This window comes from Ovis aries, chromosome 8 (genome assembly GCF_016772045.2).
Source record: "Ovis aries strain OAR_USU_Benz2616 breed Rambouillet chromosome 8, ARS-UI_Ramb_v3.0, whole genome shotgun sequence".
In the NCBI taxonomy this organism is placed as follows: domain Eukaryota; kingdom Metazoa; phylum Chordata; class Mammalia; order Artiodactyla; family Bovidae; genus Ovis; species Ovis aries.
Window position 1 is genome coordinate 61,813,371 of NC_056061.1, and position 27,367 is coordinate 61,840,737.

Consider the following 27,367-nt stretch of genomic DNA (forward strand, 5'->3'; position numbering starts at 1 on the left):
GATCATTGAAAGAAAAGTACATTTTCTCTGGAGAAAATAGGACTCTGGAGGAATAAAAACAATGGATTTTAAAGGCGAACTTTTAGAGTAGTTTAAGCACACAGACTGAGGCTGGGTGATTGGAAGTTACCAAATGTAACGATCTGGGCCTTCCATCATCAAGGACAGTCGCACACAAACACTGATCCGTGGTGATACGTTGGGCTAATGCATGGTACACAGGTCGGAGTTTCAGACTCTAGAGTCCCTTCTGATCCCGCCATTCCGTGACCTGACGAAAATGGAAACTCAAGCTACATCCTCAGGGAAAGCAGTCAGGCAGAGAGAAAAAGCCCAAGAGAGGTTCAAATTACCCTCTTCCTTGCTGTCACTGAGTCTCCACACTTAAACTTCACAGGGCTTCACTCTGTAGGCAGCTCTGCAGCCGTATTGCTTTACTCATTCAACTGATGCCCCCCAGAGGTTTCAGACTTAAAGCTAAATAGTGAAAACAAGGGAAGCCTCCCTCAGTGGGTGTTCGGATAGCAGAGGCCCCTATGATTCCTGCACCTGCAGCTTGCAGACCTCCCTCTTCTCTCGCCCACCCACAACTTGCTGAAAGCTGCTGGGTGAAGAACTCTGGGGAAGGCGGCGTAAACATGAATAAGACATACAAGTTTTCCTTTCACAACACAATTTATTATGCATGGCTCACTGTGGCTGTGTGACTTGAGATGACAGCTAAAGGTTTGTGAGTGAAAAAGCAATAAATATAAGCCAATTCAGTTTATTACTTTACAGACATTTTAAGGTGAAAGACAGTCCTATGTCTTTAGGCCAGTGAAGAAAAGAACAGCTCAAGAACAATGTGTTTCAGACTCTGAAACCTACCTCCCACCCCTGCCAATCCTTACCCTCTGCTGCTCTTCCCAATTCTAAAACAAAAACTGACATCAACTGGGATTTTTCTCTCCAATTTAGGAACATTTAATATCCTCTTTTAACCTTAAGATTAAAATTTTCTCTCAAAAAGTAATTTAAGTGCTTTGCATAATTTTAGAGGTAAACCCTTGGTTTTCTTTCTGTGGGTCGACGTATCAGTCAGGGTTCAGTTCCGTGTCTTTGGAGAAAAATAGAATATGTAAAATATATATGCTAAGTCACTTCAGTCGTGTCGGACTCTTTGCGACCCTATGGACTGTAGCCCACCAAGCTCCTCTGTCCATGGGATTTCCCAAGCAAGAATACTGGAGTGTGTTGCCGCTTCCTTCTCCAAAATATATATAAAGAGATTTAAGGAAAAATAGCTGCTGCAGTTGTGGAGGCTGGCAAGTCCAAAACTGTTGGGAAGGCCAGCAGGCTGAAACTCAAGCATGACTTGTATGGTACAGCCTTGAGACAAAATTCTTCTTTCTCTGGAAAACCTCAGTTTTCACTCTGATAGCCTTCAATGATTGGATCAGACCGTCTAGATTATCGAGGATAAGCTTCTTGATAAAGGAGGAGATATTTAAAGTCAACTGACTGTAAATGTTAATCATATCTGCAAAATACCTTCACAGCAACACCTACTCCAATGTTTGACCAAACTGGGCCCTGTAGCCTGGTCAGGTTGACACATAAAGTTAACCTTCTCAGTCAGTGACCCCGAGATGAAGACCTATTCCCACACTGAAATAAAGCATGTCAGAGGTCTACCTGTCAATGATCATATCCTTCATTGAATAGGCTGGATACTATCTACTCAAATAATTTCCAATATTGCACTGCTCTATGAAAATAGTATTCGTAAACTGGACACCTCAGAATAGATTAAATCCCCCTGTATTTTCACTGATGATTTTTCACCGAGAATCGAATACAGGTTGGCTTCAAAGCATCAAATAAAATCTCTTTTTATCATTATAAGAACTAAACAGCCTGGTTGTATAAAAATTAAATGGTCTATAAAGTACAGAGATGAAACTTAAAGAAATCCTTCCTATTGTTTCAATTAGAGGAAACTATGATATGTAGATATATATGGAAGGAGAGAGTGAAATAAAACACATTTTTCATGAAAAGATAAAGTGTGCACGAAGGTTTAAGGTACTAAACTTTACATAGTTATTGATTTATTTGTTAACTAGAGCCAACTCTGACCAAAGACGAATTATACAATTGTCTTGGCACAGTTCTGAATTCAACGTAGTGGAAGGAAGTGACTAACAAATGCTTAAAAAGAATAAAATGCTGGTGGGCAAGTTTGAGGTTTGGTCATTTTTATTCAGTTGAAGGCTCCCAGTGAAAGGATTAGCCCATCCATTGTAACTGTGTGCAACCAACCAGAAGCCTAAACCTAAATTATACAGGTATCGACTTCCCTGGTGATCTAGTGGTTAAGACTTCACCTTCCAATGCAGGGGGTACGGGTTTGATCTCTGGTCAGGGAGCAAAGATTCCACATGCCTCAGGGCCAAAAAACCCAAATATTAAAAAGAACAAAAACAATATTATAATAAACTCAATAATGCCTTTTAAAATGGTCCAAATCTTTAAAAGTAAATAAATTATACAGGTAAGAGAGAAGTATACTTGGGTTAAATAGACAGCCCAGAAGCTTTCAAAATTTGCAAGTGCTAAAATAAAAAATGTCCCTAATGCATCAAAGTGTGTGTTAGTCACTGAGTCGTGTCCAACTCTTTGTGACCTTGTGGACTGTAGCCTGCCAAGAATTCCTTTGTCCATGGGATTCTCCAAGCAAGAATACTGGAGTGGGTTGCCATTTCCTTCTCCAGGGGATTTCCTGACCCAGGGATAGAAACTGGGTCTCCTATATTGCAGGTGGATTCTTTACCATCTGAGCCACCAGGGAAACCCAATGCATCAATAATCACTTAAAAAAAAAAAAAGGATATAAAGTGCTTCCATGTAGATTATTACTAGCAACCCAGTTTGTTTTTTGATAAACACAGTTTCTTTCTGTCTTGCCTAACCTAGGGCCATCAAAATTTCAGGGGGCTCTTATATAGAAATAAATAACATCTCAGAAGGATGAATGAGTTGATAAGGACACTCAAGGCACCCTGAAACCTCATCTTTAAAACCTTTTATCTTATACATCCATGTTCTAAGCCCTCACTTTAAAACTCATGTAAACTTCAGACAGGCTACTGAGGAAGGATTACAATGCCAAATAAGACTTGGCAAACTTCCTAAAGTATCACAAACACACCATTTTGCCTTTTTATCATAAGGCAAAATAGCTACACTTCCATTGTTAAAGGTACTAAAATGTTGGATGTATTAAAAAAAAAAAATGCTGTTCCAAATACATGCAATAGTGCAGAAAGGAATCAACCTCACAATAAAAATCTCTTCTCCCTCTCAAATTTTTTTCTTGCTGGAGATAGTATTACCTGGGCTCCATAGGCACAGAGGAAGAGACTCACCCTGAACCCCTGAAACAAGAGGCATCCATGTCTCCCTAAAGCGCAAAGCCAGGCTGCATCCAGTTCAGTACAAAGACTTTGTCCTTGCTTTCTGTTTACAAATCAAAAGAGGGCGGTTTACATAACCAAAGCTGTTTGCTTTAAAAATAACTGCAGTACTGAAAATTGTTCCATGAATTGTTTTCAGGTAGGTACATCAGTCCGCACTCCAGTACTCTTGCCGGGAAAATCCCATGGATGGAGGAGCCTGGTAGGCTGCAATCCATGGGGTCGCACAGAGTCAGACATGACTGAAGTGACTTAGCAGCAGCAGGTACATCAGTAATAGAAAACCATGTGCTCTGTACAAGAAAAAGTCATCATACCCCTGAGAGCAGTGTGAACTCAACTTCACAGGTGTCCAAGAGCCATACGCCGAGTCCTATTTCTGAACCAGCAGCCAGATTTAGAATAGCTCTTTTCTCTTTCCTCCTGACATTCTATGCTCCTACTCTTCCAAAACCTTCCTGAATGACTCCTTAATCGCCTGCACAATGACGTGAGGTTCTAATCACGTGTATGGTTTAGACCTGTGTTGTACAAATTGGTGGATGATGGGGACTCTTTTTTTTTTTTTCTCCTCTCCATGCTCAGACTAGCCGGCAAATGTAAATAAACAAGATGACATTCTCAAAGCTGACTACTTCAGATACAGTTGGACTACCAAGAAATTCAATTAGAAATGCCAAACTAGTGTTCTTTCCCACGAGGCTTCATTGGATTATAAGACTATGGCATTTTCCTCTCATAGGTCTCCTGAACTAGAAATAGCTCCATCTCCCTTTTCTCTATTTTCATGCTTTCTTTCTACTGTACAGCTATTTCTTCAACTTGTATTTTACTTTCTGATTCTCAGCCTGGGACTTAACACAAAGTCTCTAGACAAAACATGTGGATGTATCTTGCTATATACCAACAAGAGCATCTTCACAGAGATGGTAGATGGTAGGAAGTCACTGTTGCAAGATAAACTAATGGGTTTGTTCTAGCGTTAAACATATTATATAACAATGTCACTTTCAATATTAATTTTTTTCTCTTAAGAATGATACAAATTTTAATAAAGGATGGCGAAAAGCTTATTTGTTCAATTACCACAGTATCTACTGTATATATAAAGACAATCAGTTCAGTTCAGTTGCTCAGTCGTGTCAGACTCTTTGCGACCCCATGAATCGCAGCACGCCAGGCCTCCCTGTCCATCACTAACTCCCGGAGTTCACTCAGACTCACAACCATTGAGTCTGTGATGCCATCCAGCCATCTCATCCTCGGTCGGCCCCTTCTCCTCCTGCCCCCAAACCCTCCCAGCATCAGTCTTTTCCAATGAGTCAACTCTTCACATGAGGTGGCCAAAGTATTGGAGTTTCAGCTTTAGCATCATTCCCTCCAAAGAAATGCCAGGGCTGATCTCCTTCAGAATGGATTGGTTGGATCTCCTTGCAGGCCAAGGGACTCTCAAGAGTCTTCTCCAACACCACAGTTCAAAAGCATCAATTCTTCGGCGCTCAGCCTTCTTCACAGTCCAACTCTCACATCCATACATGACCACAGGAAAAACCATAGCCTTGACTAGACAGACCTTTGTTGGCAAAGTAATGTCTCTGCTTTTGAATATACTATCTAGGTTGGTCATAACTTTTCTTCTGAGGATTAAGTGTCTTTTAATTTCATGGCTGCTATCACCATCTGCAGTGATTTTGGAGCCCCCAAAAATAAAGTCTGACACTGTTTCCCCATCTATTTCCTATGAGGTGATAAATTGAAGAAAGTAGGGAAAACCGCTAGACCATTCAGGTATGACCTAAATCAAATCCCTTATGATTATACAGTGGAAGTGAGAAACAGATTTAAGGAACTAGATCTGATAGATAAGAGTGCCTCATGAACTATGGAATGAGGTTTGTGACACTGTACAGGAGACAGGGATCAAGACCATCCCCATGGAAAAGAAATGCATGTCTAGGGAGGCCTTACAAATAGCTGTGAAAAGAAGAGAGGCGAAAAGCAAAGGAGAAAAGCAAAGATATAAGCATCTGAATCCAGAGTTCCAAAGAATAGCAAGAAGAGATAAGAAAGCCTTCTTCAGCGATCAATGCAAAGAAATAGAGGAAAACAACAGAATGGGAAAGACTAGAGATCTGTTCAAGATAATTAGAGATACCAAGTGAACATTTCATGCAAAGATGGGCTTGATAAAGGACAGAAATGGTATGGACCTAACAGAAGCAGAAGATATTAGGAAGAGGTGGCAAGAATACACAGAAGAACTGTACAAAAAAGATCTTCACGACCCAGATAATCACGATGGTGTGATCACTAATCTAGAGCCAGACATCCTGGAATGTGAAGTCAAGTGGGCCTTAGAAAGCACCACTATGAACAAAGCTAGTGGAGGTGATGGAATTCCAGTTGAGCTATTTCAAATCCTGAAAGATGATGCTGTGAAAGTGCTGCACTCAATATGCCAGCAAATTTGGAAAACTCAGCAGCAGCCACAGGACTGGAAAATGTCAGTTTTCATTCCAATCCCAAAGAAAGGCAATGCCAAAGAATGCTCAAACTATCACACAATTGCACTCATAAAGACAATCTGAAGGTATCTAAACCCAAGACCCCCTGGAGGAAGTGACATTTTAAGATTTACTAAGTTCAAGATATAAAAATCTAAATTACAAAGTGAAGAAGATAGTGTTTTCTTAGGGAAAATGTCTCTACATGTGTGCATATCTCACTCTCTCCAAGACACACACACACACAACCAGAGTTGGCCTTGTAAATGGAGCCTCTGCAATTTAAGAAAGTCTCTTATAAAATTCAACAGGAGACTAAAAAATAAGACAGCTTCCTGATATTTTCTCTTTCATGTGTGTACTTTGAAGAAACCCAAACTTTCTTATGGAAGTTAGCAGAAGGCAAGCTGTATATGCTTCCTCGATTTATCCCGTAGCGAAAGTCGCTTAGTCGTGCCTGACTCTTTACAACCCATGGACTATACAGTCCATGGACTTCGCCAGGCCAGAATACTAGAGTGGTTAGTTGTTGTTCCCTTCTCTAGATGATCTTCCCAACCCAGAGATTGAATCCAGGTCCCCCACATTGCAGGCGGATTCTTTACCACTTGAGCTACCAAGGAAGCCCAAGAATACTGGAGCGGGTAAGGCTATCCCTTCTCCAAAGGATCTTCCCAACTCAGGAATCAAACTGGAGTCTGCTGCATTGCAGGTGGATTCTTTACCAGCTGAGCTAACACATTCAATGAAGTGACGGTGACTTCTTAAGGATATACAAACCTGGCAAGTCCATCTTTGTGGTTTGAAAAGAATGGAAGTCCACCTTTCATGTAAAGTGCAATAATCCTACAGCAATCACACTTTAAGAACATTTAGAACTATAATATGTTAATAAAAACACATTTGAATGCCATAAAAAGGAAACAAAAATAAGCCAAGATGGGCTGGCATGGCTGTCCGACTCAATTACAGCACAATCCATGAATCTCACAGGCCAGTGTGTCACAATCTTCTGCTGCGAGGTTGTGTGCAACACTGTGACAGGTGAAGAGCACGCATGTGCCTTGATGACGCCTCCCATACCTGGGACAAGCCAGTGGCCCTGTGATCACAGCTGCTGTCAAGCCTGAATCAGCACTATATTCAAATCTCTTATTATGGAGACTTCACAATTAGAAAATTTGCTTAAGGGAGAGCTTTAGCATGCCAGGGTCCACAGTGTCACAGTGATGCAGTACTAATCCTTAATAGCCATGACCACAGTAATTATAACACTTCATGCCTTTGCTGTGTCAGACACTGATCTACATGTTTGATATGCAGTAACTCATTTAATCCTCACTCTATGAAGCTGGTACCAATTTCTCTGTTTTAAAAAGGAAGAAACTGAGGAACGGTCAAATAACTCATCCAATATCCCTCAGCTTGTGGGGGTGGGGAGTAGAGCTGAGACTGCAACCCAGGCAGCCAGACCCCAGAGTCCTAGCAAAAAGTAATTTGTTGTTGTTTAGTCACTAAAAATCATGTCCAGTTCTTTTGCAACTCCACAGACTGCAGACCACCAGGCTCCTTTCTCCATGAGATTTTCCAGGGAAGAATACTGGAGTGGGTAGTCATTTCCTTCTCCAGGGGATCTTCTCAACCCAGGGATTGAACCTGTCTCTCATATATTGGCAGGCAGATTCTTTACCACTGAGCCACCTGGGAAGCCCCAGCACAAAGTAATAGTTTAGCATTATCCCTAAATAATTAGGCAGTCAATTCTGAGAGTAAGACTATATGTCTTTCCATGTGCTCAGTTTCAGTATAATCTTGAGGAAAAACAACAACAAAAAAGATACTCTTCTTCAGGGATCATTGCCATTGTATCTCCCCTACTGTCCTTTCTGTTTTGGCCTTGAATTTTAGTTAAGCAGACACCAGCTACAAGGAGCAGAAAAGAGGAGACCAGTTCTGCCAGCGGAGTAGGCACTGGCACCCCACTCCAGTACACTTGCCTGGAAAATCCCATAAAACGGAGGAGCCTGGTAGGCTGCAGTCCATGGGGTCACAAAGAGTCAGACACGGCTGAGCGACTTCACTTTTCACTTTCATGCACTGGAGAAGGAAATGGCAACCCACTCCAGTATTCTTGCCTGGAAAATCCCAGGGACAGGGGAGCGTGGTGGGCTGCCGTCTATGGGGTTGCAGAGTTGGATATGACTGAAGCGACTTAGCAGCAGCAGAGGGCTTACCTCTGCCAAAGCTAAGCCCTCTCGGAAAGGGCTTCCAATCACAATGGATGGCACCACAGAGCCTTCCAAACACACACAACTGCAACTCAGAAGTGTCTGTAGAGGTTCTGACACAACAAAATCAGAGATAGTCATGTGAGGTGAGGTTCAAAGACATAGATGTGAATAACACTATTGAGAAAAATTGCAAAATGAAAAGAGCAGAGCTTACCAGACCAAGCCTTTGGTAAAATATCATGGAATGAGGAGAAAGAAGAGGTGAAGGAAAGATCAGCCCAGAGGGCACTGGCATCAGGTCAGGTATGAGACGGAAGGGGAGAGCATCAAGGCTAAGGTCATCCTGGTGCCACTTATTTATAGACGGAAGAAACAAGGGCTGGTCTCCAGCCAGGCACCTGGTGATTAGAGTTCATGGGTCACCATGAAGATCTCTGGGACAAGTATATAATTGTCTACAAAAAGAACCCTTTAGTTATCTACCCGAAACTGAACTTTATTTTGAGGAGGAGGAGGAAGAGGAAGGCAGTGTAGCAACTGAGCAAAGTAGACAAAAAGAAAGCTAATTACCTAACATTGTGTCTACCTGAACATATTCAGATAATAAAGTGCATAAACATGTCCCAGAATATGTGTATACATATACTTGGCTATTCAAGTGGACTCATATTCATATTTACTTCTCTTTCCTTAGAAAGAAAATGACTGGGCTAAAATAAGAGAGTAAGCTCAATAGTTTAAAGGCAGTAGCTATTACAATTTTCCAGGTGGCTTTCATAAGATACACTCAACAACCTCCAAATTAAACCTAAGGTCAACTGGAAGAGCATTAAGTAGAAATGGATCTAAAGTAGTTCTCAATCTTGATTGCACACTGGAACCACCTGGGGAATCTTTAAAAAATACTGCCACCTGCCTCCTACCCCTAGAGATAGTCAGATAATTGCCTAGGGGGCAGCGTGGGTATCGAGTATTTAAAAGGTCCCCAGATGATAGCCAACTGAGACTACCCAAGGTGAGTGAGAACCAATGATCTGAACCAAGGAGGCTCCAGCACATGACCTCAATAATTGGTTCAACAACATGACCTTGTGGCAAGGACTGAGCTATATTTAACTAAACCCAGCAGGGCTGTGGGGTGTACTACCTTAGAGCCTCTACTGTGAAAATAAACCAACCCAGCAGGAATGACGGAAGCAGGCAACCAGGCCCTGTCTGGTATGTCTGCCGCAATAAAGAGGTCAGGAGCTTCTGGGAAACAGAGGCCTGCCTGGATTAAAACCTTGAAAAGCAATCAGGTGTTTTCACTACAGCCAATTACTATGCACGTTACTGTCCACCCAAACAGGCCTTGTCTTGGGTTGTGGGAACACTAAAAGAAAGGGAGTTCTTCTAGAATTGCACCTTGGACTTTCACCTTTTCCTAGACTATAACAATGGTGTCAAGGATACAGGTTTACACGTGGAAAGTTATGCCATAGTAAAAGATATTTCTGTGTACCACAAAGCCAGTTCTAAAAAGACTTTTAGAGCATTAAAAAAGTCACGTAAGAAATTAAGACATCCCAAATCTCAATACTCTAAACTGAAATATCACAGTTTTACTAAATGCGCTTGCAAAGCCCAGTTCACAGATACCAAATGCATTTCACTCAGCTTCCTTTCTGCTTCATTTTGCATACCTACATTCATCTGCAGCAACATGGACACAACTAGAGATAATCACACTAAGTGAGGTAAGTCAAAAAGAGACAAATAACATCATATGTGGAATCTACAATATGCCACAAATGAACCTATCTACAAAACAGAAATAGACTCACAGACAGTACAGACTTGTGGCTGCCAAAGGTTTGGGGGTGGGAAGGATGAACTGGGAGTTTGGGGTTAGTAGATGCAAGCTATTATACATAGAATGGAATGGATAGACAACAGGGTCTACTATATGGCACAGGGAACTACATTCAATATTCTGGGATAAACCATAATGGGAAGTATAAAAAACAATGTATATGTGTGTATAACTGAGTCACTTTGCTGTACAGTATAAATTAGAACACTGTAAATCAACTATACTTCATTAAAAATTTTAAAAACTGGTTTTTCTAGAAAAAATAAGCCTGAACACAGTACACATTTAGCTAATAGAACCTTAGACCATGCTCAGTGATTACAGGTCCAAACACATTATCAAGACTTTTTATAAAGCTCTACAAGTACACTGCAGTAACTGAGAACTGATACTGAATTGGCCAATATAAATTCTGCCAACAAAGAAAACAAGTTACAGTAATACTTCCAACTTTCTTACTGCAAAAAAAAGAAAAAAAGTTCCAAATTCTGGAAAGCCGTATTTCAAGGGATTGGAAGACAGACACTAAGCAGGAGAATTCGGACTAGCACGGTATGTGCTGTATGACAACACTCCTGTTCATCATCAGCTTCAGCATGGAGACTCCACAAGAAATAAATACTATGGAAAAAAAGAAGCCGATGGCATCTGAGCCAAATACATCCTCATTACACCCTGGGCTCTGGGAGCACCTCCACAGGTTTTCCTGGTTCAAGTGAACATCATGTAGTATCCCGAAGGGCACCAATTTACTTTGAGGTGACTACATTGCTTTACTCAAAGAACTTGGTGCAATGTCTAAAAACCAAAAGTAAACATAACAACAAGTATTGACAAGGATGCAGAGGAAGTAAGACTCATACACACTGCTTGCAGGAATGCAAGACTGCACAGCCACTACAGAGAGAGAAACGTTCATTGGTTTCTTATAAACATGTAGTTACCTGAGTCAACAATTCCACTCCCAGGTATTTCCCTTAGATAAATAAGAAAACCTTGTACCTAAGTGTTTGCAGCAACATTTATACCACCAAAGCCTGGAAATATCCAATGTTTCTCAATGGGTGGATGGATTAACCTGTGGGACTTCCTTTGAATCTCAAATGCATTATGTTAAGTGAAAAGAATTCAGACTCAGAAGTCTGTGTGTAGGATGCCACTTTTATGACATTCTGGAAGAGGCAAAACTAGGATGGTGAGCAGATCAGTGGTTGCCAGGCATTAAGGATAGGAGAGCTGGATCACAGAGAAGCCACAAGAGGGAATTTTCTGGGGTGAGAGAACTCTTCAGGATCATTCCCACAGAGGTAGTTACGTGACTATACATTCGACAAAACTCAATGAATCCCATACACCCCCCAACAGTAACCTGTGTGCATATTCAAAAGTTTTAATAAGAAAAATTTCAAGGATTTTACACTTTTTCTTTTCACCAGTGTATTTTATGGAGAGTCTTTTAAATTGGCTATCTTTACTTTTCAACTGCTAGTCTATTAATCACATAATCTGCTGCATCCCCCGCTCTGAAATGCCCCAACTCGGGGGTGGTCAGAGCCAGGAACAGCGCCAAGTGCTCTCTTTTCTTTTCAGTGTCTGAATCCTTGACCGGCTCATCCCCCTCCCTTGGCTGGCTCAGCACTGCTCAGTTATGCTTCTCCTACTTTCTGGCTTTCCACCTCCTGTCCTTGAAGTTTTCTTTGCAGAACCCTCCTCATTTTCAAGGCCTCCATTCCATTCCCCTTATGGAATGAATCTGCCCAGAGTCCCAACCTTCACTTTCTCCTTATTCCCACCCTTCAGGTGTCCATTAAACATTTTACTTGCATCTCTCCCTTGCAGCTCAAATCTCTGTGTTTAAAACAGAGGTTTGTCTAGTTCTCCCACCAAAATCTGGTCCTCATGACTATATTCCTGCCACCCTTCAACAAATGAACCCAACTCAAACCTGGAGTATAAATTTAAATGTCAATGTTTTACCTGCATCCTTGGACACATGCCTCTACAGAATCTGGAATTAAATCATTCTCTTCCCACTTTCACTGCCATGCCATAATGCCAGCCCAACACCTGCCCAGGAAGTTCCTTCAGGAACTTCAAAGCTGGTCTGTACGTCACCGCACGCGTCCTTAAGTCCCTCCCCTAGTCTACAACACTACTTCAAAATGAGGATCCCGTGGGTAGAATACCAATTCCCCTCCTGATCGCCAGGGATTTGGCTGATCTGCCTGACTACATGTATGTTCCTCATAAACTCCCTCCTCCCCTTGCTCCCAATACCGTTCCCAAAGCAGCAAAATTCAATCAAGGGAACAGCTTTCCTTGATGAAGGCATCATACACTTCCAAATTGCACAGCTGAGCACTTGTGCCAGACCTTGGTAATCAAGCTTTCAAGATCCACAGGTAAAGAATCACCTAATTTATCGCACTTTATCAAGATATGTTATCCTTAGGAGTCATCAACAGTTTCTCACTGCCTGCAGAATCATGGACTAACCTCTGAGCTTGATCACTCAACAATACGGCCTCAACGTGCTTTCATTCCTAAGCCATCTTCTAGATTCTTTCACGTTGAACTTCATACAACTCACTAGGACCCAAATTTTGCTCTTTTCCACATCTGTACCTGTATTTTTCTCTCCTGCCTCCATTCAACTTTATATGCCACTTACCTATTTTAAAAGGTTAAGTTAATTACTACACCCAGTACATCCTCCCTGATGAAAGGCCACAGCTTAGAAATAATTCTTTTTTCACTGAACTCCTCATAACCCTGTAATTATTTGCTTGTGGGTTTTGTTTTTCTTTTGAAATCTAAGGCTCATGTCTTTATCAACCTTTCGGTCACCATTGTTTTTGAGAAGGTACATATTTCTTGGTTAAATTATTCTAAACCTTAATATTTTCAATTCATATTAACAGACTTGAATTAAAAAAAAAATAGCCCCAGGGACTTCCCTGGTGGCGCAATGGATAAGAATCCACCTGCCAATGCAGGGGACATGAGTTCGATCCCTGGTCCGGGAAGATCCCACATGCCACGGAGCAACTAAACTTGTGTGCCACAACGACTGAAGCCTGCATGGTCTAGGGTCCGCAAGTCACAACTACTGAAGCCCATGCAGCCTGGAGCCTGTGCTCCACAACAAGAGAAGCCACTTCAGTGAGAAGCCTGTGGCACCACAACTACAGAGTGGCCTACATGCAACAATACAGCCAAAAAAAAACCTCTCAACTGATTATTTTTCATGCCCCAGGAGACGACGATGTTAGAATTCTTTTTTACAGCACATGCCAATGTAAATTAGTGATTCACACACATGCCTAACTAACACATCAATTAAATGCAGGCTCCTGAGCCTACAGGCCTAGTCTAATACTTCCCTTCTGCTTAGCAAGATGTAAAGGTAAGAATTAGCTAAAATATAACAGGGGAAAAGTTATCTATTCACCTGAATGAGGCATTACTAGCTCTAGGATGTGAATTTCAAAATGGATGAGTTTAATGCCATCTGAACCCCACCTAAGAATTCTTATTTGCAGACCCTGAAATGTAAGATCTTAAATACCACTTTATAATTTGGAAAAAACACAGTGAAGAGTCATGAACAAGATCACACAAAAGGTCAATGTTCTTCCACAGCGCTGCCTGCTAAAGAGAGAACAAACCCAATTCCAGGTTCTAAGTCATTTCCCCCAAAGGAGTGTCAACAGATTTCACAGGTCATCGGTATTAACTTATTCCCAATGTATGAACGTGTGCTCTCACGGATTAGTCAAGAGCAGCTCTAGATTTGGTTTTAATTCAATAGGCTTTTTTTAAGGAAGTTATTAAATTGACAAATTAGCTCTGCACACTCACTTTCACATTTCTTGAGCACCAGTATAAAATTAAATACACAAAGCCTGGGCAGAGGCAATTTCGTGAATTTCAATCTGTTACACAAAATAATAACCTGAATAGACTTGACATCCTCTAGTGGTGAAACAGAAAACTTGTTTCCAAGTCAATTATTTTGCTCAGTTCTTGCCTACCTTTAGTTATTGCAACACAAGTGGAAAGAATGGTTAGTTTTAAAGAAAAAATTAAAAATTCATCATAAAGAATGTGACTTGATTACTTCTGAGTAGAAAATAAATATACGCTGACAGAAATACAGTTCTGAATGCTGAAAGAAATATGATTTTTATATTCCACTTTACAATATTCTTTAAAAATGTCTCATTTTATGGGTGGTATACTGCCAGTTTCAACCAATCTTTGATACACACACACATACATATGTATATAATAATGAACACATTACAGGTGTTACTTTTATAATCATCTGAGATTCTAATCTAAATTGCCCTAAAGTTGGACCACAGTCTTTTCAGGGACAGAAAAACTAAGACATTTAAGAATGGGCTCTACCTCCTAATAACCTAAGTCACTCAGTCATATCCAAATCTTTGCGACCCCATGGACTGTAGCCTGCCAGGCTCCTCTGTCCACTGAATTCTTCAGGCAAGAATTCTGGAGTGGGTTGCCATGCCCTCCTCCAGAGGATCTTCCCAACCCAGGGATCAAACCAGGTCTCCTGCATTGCAGGTGGATTCCTCACCATCGGAGGCACCAGGGAAGCCCGATAACCTAATCACCTGATCTAAAAGGGAATAAAATGAATCCTTCAACAAATGTTGCCATTTAAGGCAGCAATGTTCTCCTCTTGATGGTAATAAAAGACAGACATCCCCACCCCATCCCCCAAAACCCACCTCAATATAATCCTGTAATTATAAAAAAAAACAAAACCAAAAACACTTGCAGCATTTGTATGTTGATATTAAATACATCCATAAGACGAAAAGTACTACACTGAAGTCTGATATTCTGATATAGGTCACATATTTTAAAGATATGAAAAACTTCCTAAGTTGTTACAATCATCAAACAACTGCCACCCAGATTTACATATATATATATATTTTTTTTTCACCTTTCTTCTTTCTTTGGCACCTAATCACACAGGTCTTCTGACCATGAAAAGCCATAACAGTAATCCAGGGCTAGAAAAATAGGAAAAAGATGTGAGCCAGAAATAAGCTTGAGTTAAACTATGGTGGTTTAGTCACTAAGTCATATCCAACTCTTGTGATCCCCTGAATCGTAGGTAGGCTGCCAGGCTCCTCTGTCCATGGGATTCTCCAGGCAAGAATACTGGAGGGGGTTGCCATTTCTTTCTCTGGGGGGATCTTCCCAGCCCAAGGATCAAACCCTGGTCTCCTGCATTGCAGGCAGATTCTTTACCAACTAAACTACAGTTATTCATAAATTTGTCTTTTGGGAACTGAAGTTTCCAGGCAGAGATGTGGAAGAATTGTTTTCTATGAACGAGATGGTAGCCAGTCAAATTGCCCTTTTCATAGAGAAAATATTTCACTGACAGCCACATGGTTGATTTGTATGCTAATTGTTAGAAGCATGACCAGTTCCTTAGTAAACATGCCTGAGCAATGAATAAAACTAGTTTGTAATTCACTAACATCTGAAAATCTTGTTCATGTGCAAATTCTAGAAAATGCTTATTATTTTTAGCATAAAACGTGAACAATTTTGCTTCAGAAGCAGTTTTTGTTGTTGTTGCTGTTGTTTTTTCCCTTGTGCGGATTAGGCGCCAAACCGTTTATATTCTTAATGAGGATACTGCCCTCCTGCTGCACTAACCCTCAGAACCCAGTTTATCAAGTTCCCTAAAGCATTTACAAAGGCACGTCCTCTTAGCCACCCCTTCCCTACCCCAAACCAAAATAATGACCTGCCAATCTTTCAAACACAGTAAGACAAAATAAACCACCCTTCAGGAAGTAGCGTGACTTCAAAGTAAACAAGTTCAAGATTCCTTGTCTTAATCTTAGGTATTTTGGCTGGAGGGATTAAGTCTTCAGACTTTAGGTGCCCCAACTCTACGTAGCTGAAAAGATCCATCATTAGCAAATACGGTTACAGCTTTCCCGGACCTTTTGCATTAATAGAAGCACACCTTCTAAGTCAATACCTCTCTTTTGAGGGTGGAGGAAGTCTCACATTTAGGTAACAATTGTTTCCGATTATGTGTAAGCAGAAAACTCAACTGGGGAGCCTGCAATTGGCACGGCTTTTTTAAAATAAGAAACTGCCTCACCGCCCCCAAGTGTAGAAAGGTACCAGAAACAGTTTACTGGCCAAGAATAGAAGAGGGGAGTAGAAAAGAGAGGTGGATCTGCAAGCAAAAATGATCTCGAGGCGGGGAAATCGAGGGGGGCGGGGGAGACTTAATGCTCTCAGGGATGTGAGCTCTTGCCCCAACCGCGGCTTGGAAGTGGAGGGAGGGGGGGTTCCTCTGTACAGCGTTCGGAGGGGCCGAGACGATTTCCCACTTATGATTGGTGCACTGACTGAAAACATGAACTCCTGAGGATCCTTTCAAGTTAGCGAATCTCTGAGACCTCCACCAGCACCCGCAGGCCCCCACCATCCCGAAAGCAGCCCCCTACTTCCCGACCCCCCGATCTCAGTCCTCTCGCGACCAACGTCGTAACTGCGGACTCCAGGACAATCGCCCCGGAGCGCTGGGCTCCGTCCACCGCGTCGGGCGACCCCGGCACCCGGTGCGCCAGTTAAAGCGAGGTTTGCGCAGAAAAGGATAATCCTGAGAGCCGCACCTGGACAAGGATTTTCCGGCTGGTGGTTTGGTTGGGAACAGGATTTCCCCATTCAACCAAATTAGACCCAGCCTGGCAGGTGGGAGAGGAGGACCGGCGTCTCCCCATTTCCTCCTCCCGCCCGCGCTCCCTGGCGCGCTTCCACCTGTTGGGGGAAGTCGAGCTGGAGCGCGAGAGGGGCGGCCCTTGCTGCTGCCGGGCGCCAGCGAACTTGGGCGCCGGGGCCGCGCGATGGACGCGCGGCGGCGGAGGGTGGAGGGCCAGCGCGCTCCGAGCCGGCCGTTCGGGCCGCGGCCGGGCGGGGGAGGGGAGCGCCGGCCCCACGCGAGCCCCGCAGCCCCGCTGGCGGCCCTCCCGCCCGCGCCCGCCCGACCCCCACCTGCCCCCGCAGCTCAGTCACCTGTTTCGCTCTGCGCGACGCCATCGCCGCCCGTGTGGCTGTCGCCGCCCGCTCCCAGGTCCGCCATGGTGCTCCGATGACGCGCCCGGGGAGCCGCTCCGCCCTCTTCCTCGGCTTGGCTCCCGCCGGCCCCCCGCCTCCCGGCCCGCGGCCCAGACAGGTGAGCGCGGTCTGGGGAGGGCGGAGGAAGGAGGGAGCGAGCGCTCGCGAGCCCGCGGCGGCCTGCGCCCGGCGCGCCCCCTCGTGGGCAGGTACGGCGTGGCAGCCGCTCCAGCTGACGCGGCTGGGTTTCCGCAACCAGAGCAGCGGGCGGAGTCAGGCAACCTGAGCTGCGAGCTTCTGGTCCCGGCTGCCCGGCTCCTCGAGGTCTGTAGGGGGTTCGGGGACGCTTGGTGGCGCTAGGAACTGGGACGCGCTCAGGATCCGTCGAAGTGAGGCGAGAGCATCCGGAAGGCTCTATCCCTCTCTGAGCTCCGAGGCAGCCTGATCAATGTTAGACTCGCCAGGGCTGGGGTTCGTGGTGACAGCCGCCGAAGACTATGATGCCACGTGGAAAGCCGGACTACACCGGCTGGATTCGACTCAGCGGTCCAGTCTTCATCTGCGTTTTAGCACATCACTGCCGACGACCTGTCTTTTCACCTGGCTTCTGTATCTGATGTTCCCCAGGGCACACAACTTTGTGCCCAGTGATGTAGCTTTTCTTATTCTTGACTTCCGATTAGCAGCTTACCTTGACTCGTGGCTGGCTCCGGAAGACCAGGGGAAAAAGCAGTAGGCAACAATTTCTTTCTTTTTTAAGAAACAGATTATTAGCTGCAGAGACATCAATTTCTGCTCTAACAAGCAAATGAACGTTAAGCAACAAATGCTGAGAAAAAAGAAAAAGTAGCCTGTATAAAGGGAAACGTAAAGAAACAAAATGGAGCAGAGATCAGTTCTGCCTGGTTACACAGAGATGCAGTCCCACAGCCTCGGTTGGCTGAACACGAGTCACAAGCTCCCAACAGTTTAAAATCCTCTCAAGGACTTCAGCAGAATCTAGGGGAGCCCAAGCGTGTCTGAGAACAGGGTTGGATTTCTTGGTAGGGTGACAACTCTCACCATCCTTGCATGCACAGCCTGCTACTCTGAGCCCAGGAATGGACTGGTTTTATTTGGTTTACTGGGTCACTGGCTGATTAGGTAGAGGGTTTCATTAAGGGACACGTGCTGCGGTTTGTAGTTATGGATTTTCCCTCGGTGCCATTTCTATAGTAGACTAGGCAAACTGATCATTTGGCAGTGTGACCTTCCTAAATCACATTCAGATCACTCTTAGTGCCCTTCTAATCAATGAAAATAAAGCATCAAGTGGATGGAGGTAGTTTTAGACTTCAGCTTGGGTCCAACCAAAGGTATTTTTTAATAAATTAAGTCACCAGGGTTTAAGACACTTTCCTTTGAACATCAGAAAGACTCTGAATTCTCTGAAAGAAAAAGAATCAAGAATCCTCCTTAGTAAAAGGAGGCCATTTGTTTTCAATCTTCTATACTATTTACTTAAGTGAACCAGTAAGTTCTTTCTTTGACTTCCTCCCCTCCCAAAAGTGAAGACTTACTGGTGTGTTTATTTGTATGTGTTTGGTTTTTGTTTCTGTCTGTGCTCATTCCTTCTCCCATTCTTTTGATAACTTACGTTTTAGTTTGTCACCAAGTTACACAAAAATAAATGCAACAAGAAACACACCAAAATGCTGCACTTAGGCCCTGTACAGATTCTCTATTCCAGACCCCATGCAGAGTCTGTTAACAGAGTGGACTGTCGGGTGACTTGGGAAGGATCACATCTGTTAAATGTCGCCCCACCACGTTGTATTTCATGTTGCACTTTACTGAGAACACGGAAGCCATCTGTCCTGAGCGCCCACATCCAACTCAAAACCTTGCCGAATCATTATGACTCCCTTTTCCAGGGGAGGAGCTGGATGTCCTCAGGCCACTCACTCCCCCTCCTGCCTCCTCGGAAACCTCATCTCTCCCTTATCCCTACTCCCCAAACGCCTCCCCATTCAAGGGGCTCTGCCCCAACAAATACATTCAGGACTCCCTGATTCTGAAAATTTCATCCTTTGACTTCCCACCCTGCCAAATCTCGTCATATATTTTGTTCACCAAAGGGGATGAATATGTGGACCGTGTGCCGCCATCAGCTTAATCATCTTTGTTTAACCGACTGTGGTCTTTCTTACCTGTCTATAAAAGCTTTCTTGGTCACAAAATCAAATTCCATTATTTTGATCTGTATTCCCCTAGACTTTCTGCAGCACTCAAGCCTGATTGTTTTCCTCTTGGGTTACCCTACTAGCCTGATGTTTCTCATTCCTCTATGGTCAGTTCTTTTGTCTGTTTTGTGGATTTAAATTCTTCCTCCTTCTCAACTTGTCCCCAAACCTACCTCCTCCCCAAATCTTAGGCCATAACCTTTCTATCTCTATTCTGACAGCCCTCACCTACTGTTATCTCCATCCAAATGACTCCTAAATCGAGAATCTATACCCTGACTTCAGTCCTGACTTCCACCAATACATCCTCAAGGGTCTCTGGAAATTCTAGCATGTTCTCTTTCATGCCCATTCTAGCAGGATGCCCTGACATTAACTCAACAGGTCCCCAGACCAGCATCCCCCCAAACTTGCCTATTTTTGAATTCTCTTACTCAAGTAGGTTCAACATCTTCATCACTGCCCAGATCAGGGTTCCAAAATTTTGTCAATTCATTGTTTTAATTCTACCCTCTCAATTCATATCACTCTGTAGCTTCCACTAGACCCTCCTTCACATCTTAAACAATTTCTGAATTGCTCTGTCCAATTTCCATTCCCTCTAATTTACCCAACACAACTTTACCAAGTTAATCTAACACACACACACACCATTTCTACATAACTAAATACTAACTCCACTTCCCTCCCTGACCATCCCCCAATGACATCCTGAGCTCTCCTATCCCATTTCCACTTTTCAACTCTATAATTCATATTTCCAGCTAAGTAAGAGTTAAAATGAGTTAAAATTTGTGTATGCTTTAGTGCAATAGGAAAGTTGTTCACTTTCTCTGGAACACCTTGAAAATCTCTTTCTGCCTTTGTTCTTGGAGCTGTTTGCCAGAATGACTTCTCCAGTCCGAAGTAATTTAATACTTCCTTTCTTCCAAGGCCCAGGTTGAGGTCCACCAATCAGTGAGACTTATTCCACCTGTCCTGGGTCTCTTGGCAATCTGGTCCTCTGAACCTCTCCACGGTCTTCTGTACTTGTAACTTGTCCAGCCTTTAACATAGACCAGATGTAGTTTGTTACTGCACATCTGCCTCTTCAATCTGATATGAATGACTTGGTGGCAGGGGCTTCGTCTTCTCTTTCTCTTTAGGTGTCCATAAAGTCTGGAGCCATCAATTATTTGCTTTGCTGACAGATGTCCTCAGTGACACACGTGCCTGCATTCTGAACCGGATGGGCTTCGTGTCTATCTCTCCTGCTGCTATAGCACCTCACACACAGTAGGCCTTCCAGTGGGTTCACAGTTAATCCCTCTTTGCCAAACTGTGTCATGTGATAGCTTGGGAATGAAAGAAACACAATATGCAATAACAGAACTAGGAGAAATAGGTCAAACTGTGGTTTAAAAGAAACATTGGATCTATTTTTGAGTCTGCCCCTGGCACCCACGTGAATCTATTTTGTTACAAACATTTTTCTAGGCTCAGCTCTGGACCTTGACTTTGCTGTAAAGCCTCCCTTGACCCCCTCTGGCAGTTCGATGCAACTATAGCGCTTACCGCATGTACTGTTGTTTCTATTGTTAAATTATCTGTTGTTGTTTAGTTGCTAAGTCACGTCTGATTCTTTTGCAACCCCATGACTGTAGCCCGCCAGGCTTCTCTATCCATGGGATTTACCACGCAAGAATACTGGAGCGGGTTGCCATTTCCATCTCCAGGGGATCTTCCCAACCCAGGAATTGAACCTACATCTCCTGCACTGAAGGCAGATTCTTTACCACTGAGCCACCAAGGAAGCCTTAAATTATCTGTAGAGCTTTGTAAACAGACCTCTGGGCCCTACCCCAAACCAGTGACAACAGTTTCTCTGAGACGGTGGCATCAATATATATTTTTAAGTGTCCAGATCATGTTAACATGAAGCTGGGTTGAGAATCACTGGCCTTGATCGATGCCAATGGCCTTTCAGTGCAAAACTTCCATGGAAATTGAGCTATAATGGAACTGCCTTCTTTTGTGATTAAGGCCCAGAATTCTGAAAGAACCCCAAGGATGCCAGTCTAGGGATATATTATGAACCATATAGGGATAGAGAAACGTTTGCCCATAGATACAGGGTAGGAAATGGCAACCCACTCCAGTATTCTATTCTTGCTGGGATAATCCCATGGACAGAGGAGCCTGTGGCCTGCAGTTTATGGGGTCACAAAAGAGTTGGACACAGCTGAGCTACTGAGCACTACTACTACATAGGGTAGGAGGGAGATCCCAAGAGGAGATTACATCATTAAAGAGTTGGCTCAAGATAGGCAGCTTGATGTGTGTGTGTGTGTGTGTGTGTGTGTGTGTGTGTGTGTGTATGGTTTTAAAAGAAGCACTTAACCATTACAGGTGGGGATATGAACTGTGGCTTGATAAACAAGTTCTCCTGTCTTTAAGTGTGAGTGAAATGATTTGTGATTTCATTTATACCTCACCTCCTTCGAGATTTCTCCATAGGACACAGGTCTGTTCTCAGGATTGGGGTGGAAGAAAAAAATGCAGCTGTGTTGTTGCAAGTATCAAATAGGAACATACTGGTGAGAACTTTTTACACACTCTAATGCAATATATAAAACATATACTGTATGTTGATTTTCACTTAGAAATAAAGATGACTACCTGTTTTATTAAAGACTGGTCTATATGGATCAAGTCATGATATAAGATCAGCTCTGTTATTTCTATATTGCATAATAAACACGTTCCTCTGTATTTAAGAAAGTTGTTTATGTCATTCATCCATCTAGGAGCTTCAGACTTCATCCTATTCATGTGGGCAGTCTTATAAAATATAATACATATCCAGCTTAATATAAAAATATTTACCTCAAATATAAGAACTAAAATTAAGGAGACAGAAATTGCAGTGTTCCCCAGTGAGGTGCTATTTGCAGACCCCTTGAGATATAGAGTAGTCATCCAAGGTAACTTGGGGTCTTGAGAAAAAGCCACTGAGCTTCTTTTATTCTGTTTTCCATGTCCTCTCTCTCTTACCGCTCAGTAGCCCCAAGGAATGACTTGGACATCAAGTTGCTCTTTGAGTACTTGAAGAGAAGACAGAGTCTATTTAATGTGGGAGCTGAAGGAACAGTTAGAATTTCGACACAGTAATTATCTAGATTGCCAAAACAAAATACAAATGCTTTAGAATTTATCAAAACAGTATTTGAGAGTCTTTTTTACTTTGTAGAGTAGATATGACACAAGGGATAGCTTTAGAACAAGCTAACATTACTAGGATTCAGGCAGGTGCAACTGGTACAGTTCAGTAGTACATAAATGACTCCAACGAATGTACTCTAGACCAGAAACTTAAGTTACAAAATAGAGTTAATATTACAATTAATACAGGTAAGTAAAAACCACTGCTCTCAGATTCTGCACACTTAAAAAAAAACAACCCCATAAACTTTATACAATAATCCAAATCACGCACTTCTACTCAGATGATCAGGGTATAATACAAACACACATAAGCCTAAAAAGTTATGGTCACATTTTGGTTTTGTTCCAGTGATGCACAGTCACATGAAATGTTCTATCTGTTTCGTGTGAATTAAACATTTGGCTGAGTTATTATAGCTGCGGAATTAAAAATATTTCCATAAAAATGTTCAGACCAAAATAATCCCAAACATCACAGTGTTTGGGATTATTTTGAGAGTCCTTATAAAGAGTCCTCATGAATCACAGAACAGAAACAGTTAGGAAATTTCAGTGTATTTCATCTATTCTTTTTTTTAACACGAGTAAACAAATACTGGATTTAAAGTGCAGCTTCTTTCTCCTGTCCCTTGGATTCTCCCTCCCCTAGAAGAAGATCAGGTCTATATTCATTTTTAGAATCTCCACGGAAAGTTGGAAACAAACTGAGTGACAGTCAAGCCTGTTTGTCTCGGAAGTCAGTGATGGCTTTCCACAGTGTGCACAGCATCCCGCCCCTGTGTAAAGACACAAGAACATGGTGAAGAGAAGGCTTCACTTGGAGCAGAGCCCTTGCAAGATGAAAGTGACTTCTTAGTTTTCAGCGGCTCTGATCAGAACATGAAGATCCCAAAGGCTTGTCAGTCCTGATGTATTCTTTTTGTATATATTTTCTCCTCACCCCTCCATGCCTTTCCTCTCCACTCCCACAGACAACCAGAGCCCAAAGCATCATTTTAGATTTTCAGCACTTTTGAAATGCATCTTTCTAGAGATAGATAGGAGTAATAATTAGGTCTGTGCTTGGCCTGATGGGAACAACAAATTATTGTAAGAAACTGTGTTCAGATTATACCATGTTATTTGGATGGCAAATCAGCACCTCATCATGGTATTTTTAATAAGTATGATATGATCATGAACCAAATTAGAGCATTTGGTTTAAAATATCAGCTTTAAGATATCTGCATGGTCTTAATCTGATATGTTATCAAGAAATTCTTCTGGCTGATTTGCATTTCCTAACATGGATATATTGATTATTAGTGCTCCCAATAATAGCCTGGTCCAAGCAACTCAGGTTACTCAGAGCAGCTGAGAACTCAAGCACTCTACTCAAGACTGCAGAGCTAGTTAGAGCTAGTTAGCAATCATCTGGGAAGGGACCCAGGCTTCTTGATCTCAGCCCAGTGCTCTTTCCATCATGATGAGACTGAACAGAAAGAAAAGTGGTACCTTAGTCTCAGGCATTTTAAATCATCACGTGTAACATAGTAGAGAACATCCATTAATGAATAATCCTCAGCCAAAAACTGTGGAGAAAGTAAAATACACACAAAAGTAAGATGTCTTTTGCACTTCCATAAGTAGCAAACTATCCATAATGTAAACATTGCAATAATGAAAAATAAATCTAAAAGGAAATTCACTAAAGACAGAATCTTTTGGAATTATTAGAAAAAGGTTCCCCCTATTACAAAATAATTACAAAGAATTACATCCACACGACTTCTAGGAGCAGAAAGATGACAAGTGACACAGTACTTCTGAATGGTCTTCTGATGAGCAGGTAAGACTTGCTTGTAATTATATCTGCTGCTTATAAGATAATGTTTGTATTTAAAAGGTTTAGTGCTTTGTAGCTTAATTTTTTCCCAGTGGGTAAAATGTGTTGTTTACACTTCATTTTGGAAAACTTTCCGATACTTAGTACAAATTCAGAGTCCTGAATTTAAATGAAGCTTTTTATTTTAAATCTTTCAAAAAGGTCAGTGATTTAGTGTGTCATCAATGACTACTCCTTAATTTTTATTTGAGTCTAAGTTAGAGGGGAAAATATTTTGGAAAATTTGATTGGATAAATTTTTCCCAAAGATGAGAAACTCCTTTTAATTTCTGTAATTTGCTTGCAGATTTCTAAGGAGACTCTTAAATTTTATTAAGCAATCTAAGAAATTATCAAGCCAAAAGAAATTCATCTGTTTTCTTAGTCATTTAAAAAATTTAAATATAAAACTGAAATCAACATAATATTAAAATAAATAATATTAAATACATAAATAGTATTAAAATAAATATTTCCTATTTATATAAACTATTTATTATTTCTATAAAATAATAGAAATATAACCTCTTACTGCACATATATGTGATCTTACAACATAAAGAAATCTATTCATGCTAACTACAAAAGTTCCCTATATAATATAATTTGTATTGAAAGTGTTTGTTTCTGATATAAGTTCAGTAACTAGTCTATTTCATTAAGTAACAATAAATAGCTGCTGCCCAGTGGAATTTAAGAATGTCACATAAGAATTTAAGAGTTAAAAAACAAGAGAAAGAATGAGAAGTGGAAGAACTTTTTCCTTTTAGTTCTTGTCTTGATTTTTCCTCTTCTTTATTTTCAATGAAACAGCACAAAAATCCTTACGGGTTCTGGACCACAGAGCTTTTTTCTGCCTCACTGTTTCTGTCCTCCACCCCAAATGGTTTTCCCTTTTTGTCTTTCCCCCATCCCAGAACAGACATACAGTTTATTCCTAAGCATTCCTTTAGACTCCAGCTTGCCAATCATCTTTTCAAAGAACCTTCCCCAACTTCTCCCTCCCTCTGTCTCCTAATACCTGATAACCTTTCCTTTACAGACTTGACGAGGACCCAATTATATTTGTACATGTGGAATTCTTTGATTATCGTCTGCCTACCCTAGTCTATGAGCCTCAGGAAGGCAGGGCTGGGTCAGTTTCTCAGCAGTGTATCCCCCGTGCCTGGCACATAGTAGGCACTCAGCATTAGGAAACTAGTGAAAAAATGTTTGTCTCATGGAATGTTTTCTTTACCCGACTTATAGTGTCTTCATCGGCTCCGTTTTCTCTCAGCCAGTCAGTAAGTTCAGAATCTTCAGTGTTTGTGCCAGGAGAACTGGAGTGACACGCAGGCAACCCAGGAATATCTAGGACAGCATTGGGGTTGGGGGATAAGGAGGGACATTCTTAGCTTCAGAGGTCATCTGATAGTCAACATTTACTGATACTTTAACAGACTTTTCTCCATCACAGGATAATTAATAGAAACCACTGAGATCGGCAGTCTACAAGATAATATAAATCAAACTCTTTGAGGCTGCTTAATATGCTAGTAAATGGAGGGTCACTAACAATAATTAATGATACTTCCACCTTGTGGTTTCGTATCAATTTTATAGCCTCAGAATAAAATGGTGCATCAAAATTATACTGTGTATTTTTCAGACAACAAAGATGAGCATAATTAGCAGAGAACCATATAATTATAATAATCTCTTTTTCCACTAGTTGCAATAATGTGGAAGGACCTTATATCTGAACAAAAAATAATGACTTTTATTTTCCTCTAAATGGGCTAAATAAGATTGCCTAAAGATTATCTTCCATCCCCAATTTCTCACAGAATAGATTTCTTTAAAGTTCCAATCTATGACTTAAAAAAAAAAAACAGATATAATTGACAAAACATTTTATTAAAGTATATTCAACTTATGACTTGCTATTTATCTTTATTCTACTTAAGCCTTGTCAAATTATAAAACACTAGAATACACAGAATACAAATGCAAAATGACCAAAATAGTATTATATTATTCTAGTAATTTCACTGTGAAATCCTTAAAAAGAAATAAAGACAAAAAAATGGAGATCCCTATTTACCTCAATAGTATATAATCTCAGGAAAAGATAATTACGAATCATTTTTACTGTACATATAAGAAATAATGGTTTGCTACAATTAAGAATTGGATATTTTTGTACAGCAATTTCTGCTCGTAGTTGTGGTACAAGTGACAGATGCTGAATAAGCCATGACATAAAGTTTGCCTGTTGGCTTTCTAGTTTTCTGTGGGAGTTTGGCTGAACACTATTACTTTAAAATTTTCTGGCTTTAAAAAATAAGTAAATAAATAAAATTTTCTGCTATTCACCTATTGGTTGGGACTTAAGCTTCAGGTGTTTAATTTCTTGGTCTTTCTCTTCAATAGCTTGATGAAGGAGTGCTTGTAATTCTTTCTCTTTCTGAACCAATTCTTCCAGTAATCTGCAGGAGGAAATTATATTGGTTGACAGGATAATGAAGTGGGAGCAGCCACAAAATGACCCTCTAGACAAAGGTTCTCAAGCTATAATGAACACAGACATCCTGGGGTTTTATTGAAATGCAGATTCTGATCCAGCAGATGGCTGGGGAGCAGGGTTAGTTAGGGAGCTCTGAGTTTCTGCATATGTAATAAGCTCCCAAATCCACAGACATCCAAGTTGAGGAGCAAAGCTCTAGAAAGTGGGCTTCCAGACAAGAATTTAAAACTTGCACCCGTAACTGGCTGATTCAGAGATGTTGTTCTGTTTCCTTCTATGACCATAATGGCAAACACATTCACATATGGTGTTCACCTGCATAGCCCCTCATCAAAAAAGTTGGTCAACACCGGTAATACAATAGGCAATGAGTGCAAAGAAGAAAGGTACTCACTTCCCTT

At 41.7% G+C, this 27,367-nt stretch overlaps 2 protein-coding genes across 11 annotated transcripts in view; both read right to left on the bottom strand.

Moving 5' to 3' along the window:
- MAP7 (microtubule associated protein 7) overlaps positions 1-17,215 on the bottom strand; it is a 180,257-nt gene extending 163,042 nt beyond the window's left edge. For 6 of the 8 annotated variants that reach the window (XM_060419735.1, XM_060419733.1, XM_060419732.1 and 3 more), the window contains exon 1: positions 17,129-17,215. In XM_060419735.1, the coding sequence (XP_060275718.1) occupies positions 17,129-17,195 (67 nt within the window). In that variant the 5' untranslated portion in view covers positions 17,196-17,215. Of the gene's footprint in view, positions 1-15,023; positions 16,679-17,128 lie in introns of those variants that run through there. The other 2 variants (XM_060419736.1, XM_060419727.1) reach the window with 1 other exon arrangement.
- Positions 17,216-22,461: 5,246 nt separating this feature from the next.
- MAP3K5 (mitogen-activated protein kinase kinase kinase 5) overlaps positions 22,462-27,367 on the bottom strand; it is a 228,492-nt gene continuing 223,586 nt past the window's right edge. For all 3 annotated transcript variants that reach the window (XM_004011519.6, XM_042253518.2, XM_060419723.1), the window contains 4 exons: positions 26,816-26,928; positions 25,698-25,810; positions 24,091-24,167; positions 22,462-23,372 (listed from right to left, as the gene is read on the bottom strand). In XM_004011519.6, the coding sequence (XP_004011568.4) occupies positions 23,312-23,372; positions 24,091-24,167; positions 25,698-25,810; positions 26,816-26,928 (364 nt within the window). In that variant the 3' untranslated portion in view covers positions 22,462-23,311. The remainder of the gene's footprint in view (positions 23,373-24,090; positions 24,168-25,697; positions 25,811-26,815; positions 26,929-27,367) is intronic.